General features: G+C 40.8%; 1 protein-coding gene across 1 annotated transcript; it reads right to left on the reverse strand.

Annotated features, from left to right (window-relative positions):
* Positions 1-237: 237 nt before the first annotated feature.
* On the reverse strand, positions 238-1,168 carry LOC111400659. The gene is made up of 2 exons (XM_023028055.1): positions 876-1,168; positions 238-652 (listed from the first exon to the last, which is right to left on the reverse strand). Exons 1-2 carry the CDS (start codon positions 1,166-1,168, stop codon positions 238-240), a joined length of 708 nt encoding a protein of 235 aa, XP_022883823.1.
* Positions 1,169-2,050: the final 882 nt, after the last annotated feature.

The following is a 2,050-nucleotide window of genomic DNA, read 5'->3' on the forward strand; positions in this document are numbered from 1 at the left end:
TCTTTACCACTGTAATACCTTCTTTCTTCGGAACAACATGGATTGGACTAACCCATTTGCTATCAGAAATCGGATAGATGATGCTTGCATCAAGGAGTTTCAATATCTCTGGTCGCACAACGTCCTTCATGGCGGGTTCAATCTGCTCTGATTTTTCACTGTTGGCTTATACTTTTCTTCCATCAAGATTTTGTGCATGCATATCGATGGACTGATTCTTCTTATGTCTGCTATAGACTACCCAATGGCTATTTTGTGTTTCCTCAAGACCCTGAGTAATCTCTGCTCTTTTAACTCTGTCATCTCATTTGCAATAATCACTGGGAGTGTAGACGACTCTCCTAGATATGCATACCTCAGATGTGATGGCAATTGCTTGAGCTCAAGAATTGGTGCTTTCTGAACAGAAGGTAGTGGTTTACTTGGTCCTGAACCAAGCTCCTCAAACTGTCTTCTCCTGATGGGTGGAGCAGATTTCATAATGTAAGTGATCTGACTTATCACTTCAACTGTTGATGTTTTATCTCGTGAGTACACAAGAAGATTCTCCAAGTGGTCTTGAGGATGCTCAAGAATGAAAGTCTCTTCCACAGTCAAATCCACCATATCAATGCGCAAACAACTATCTGATTCTGTAGGATACTTGATAGCACTGAAAACGTTGAATGTCACATGTTCATCATTTAATTGCAATATCAATTATCCTTTCTAAACATCTATTAATGCTCAACATGTTGCGAGGAACGGTTTTCCCAATATCAATGGCACCTCTTTATCCTTTTCAGCCAATCTAGGATGCGAAATCCGTGGGATAAATAAATTTATCGACCTTCACCAATATGTCTTCAATAATTCCCCTGGGAAATTTTATGGACCTGTCTGCCAACTGCAATGAGATCGATGTTGCCTTCGCCTCTCCTAAGTTTAATTTCCTGAAAATAGAATAAGGCATGAGGTTAATACTAGCACTTAAATCATAGAGAGCTTTATCAAATTTCATGTTACCAATAGTGCAAGGGATAGTAAAACTTCCTGGGTCCTTTAGTTTAGGTGGTAGCTTATTCTGTAAGATGACACTGCATTCTTCATTAAGCATCACTGTCCCCAAATCTTCCAGCTTCTTCTTATTTGTGAGTATTTCTTTTATAAATTTCGCATAGCTAGGCATTTGTGCAAGTGCATCCACAAATGGTATATTGATCTGGAGCTTTTTGAATACCTCAAGAAACTTCGAAAATTGCTTGTCTAACTAATGCTTCAGTAGCCTATGTGGGAATGGGAGTGGTTGAACCATTTCTTTGGTGGAAGCGGGTTCCTTAACCTTTGGTTCCTCTGGTACTTCTTCTTGTTCTTTGTTCGGTGTAGATTCCTCCAAATTTTTCTCAACCCTGGTAGGTACCTTCTCTTGTGTAGCAACCAACCTTTTTACATTTATTTTAGGTAGTTTTTTATGGCGGCGCCCTGAACTTCCAAGCTCTTATCCGTTCTCTGCATGTGTTGAGTAGATATTTCTGCTAACTTAGTCACAAGATCTTCTAACGAAGACTTCTTCTCATTCTGCTGAAACCCAGGTGGTGCGGTTTGCTGTGGCACGATCTGAGCTCCCTGATTATTACTCCATTGAAAACCTGGGTGATTTCTCCAGCCTGGGTAATATGTGTAAGGGTTTGGATTGTGTTGTTGCCTTTGAAAATTCTGAGTGTAGTTCACGTCTTCTATCGTCTGAGCAAAAGGAGATCCTACGTTACAATCAACACTCTCGTAGTTTCCTCCACAATGTTTGCATTTCGGTCCCACTGTCTGGGCTACATTCATCTGATCTACCTTCTGTGCCAATGATGCCAATTGTGCTAAAAGTGCTGTTAAAGAATCAACTTTGAATACCCCAGCAGCTTTCTCTCCACTCGTTCTTTCAGTAGGCCAAAGTGCACTGGTAAATGCCAAATCCTCCATGATTTGCTAGATCTGGTCCGCGGTTCTTTTTGTGATAGAACCATCGCACGCAGAGTCTACGTTAGCCCTGCTAATCGGGTTCAAACCAATGTAAAAG

The sequence above is a fragment of the Olea europaea genome, chromosome 10 (genome assembly GCF_002742605.1).
Source record: "Olea europaea var. sylvestris chromosome 10, O_europaea_v1, whole genome shotgun sequence".
Classification (NCBI taxonomy): domain Eukaryota; kingdom Viridiplantae; phylum Streptophyta; class Magnoliopsida; order Lamiales; family Oleaceae; genus Olea; species Olea europaea.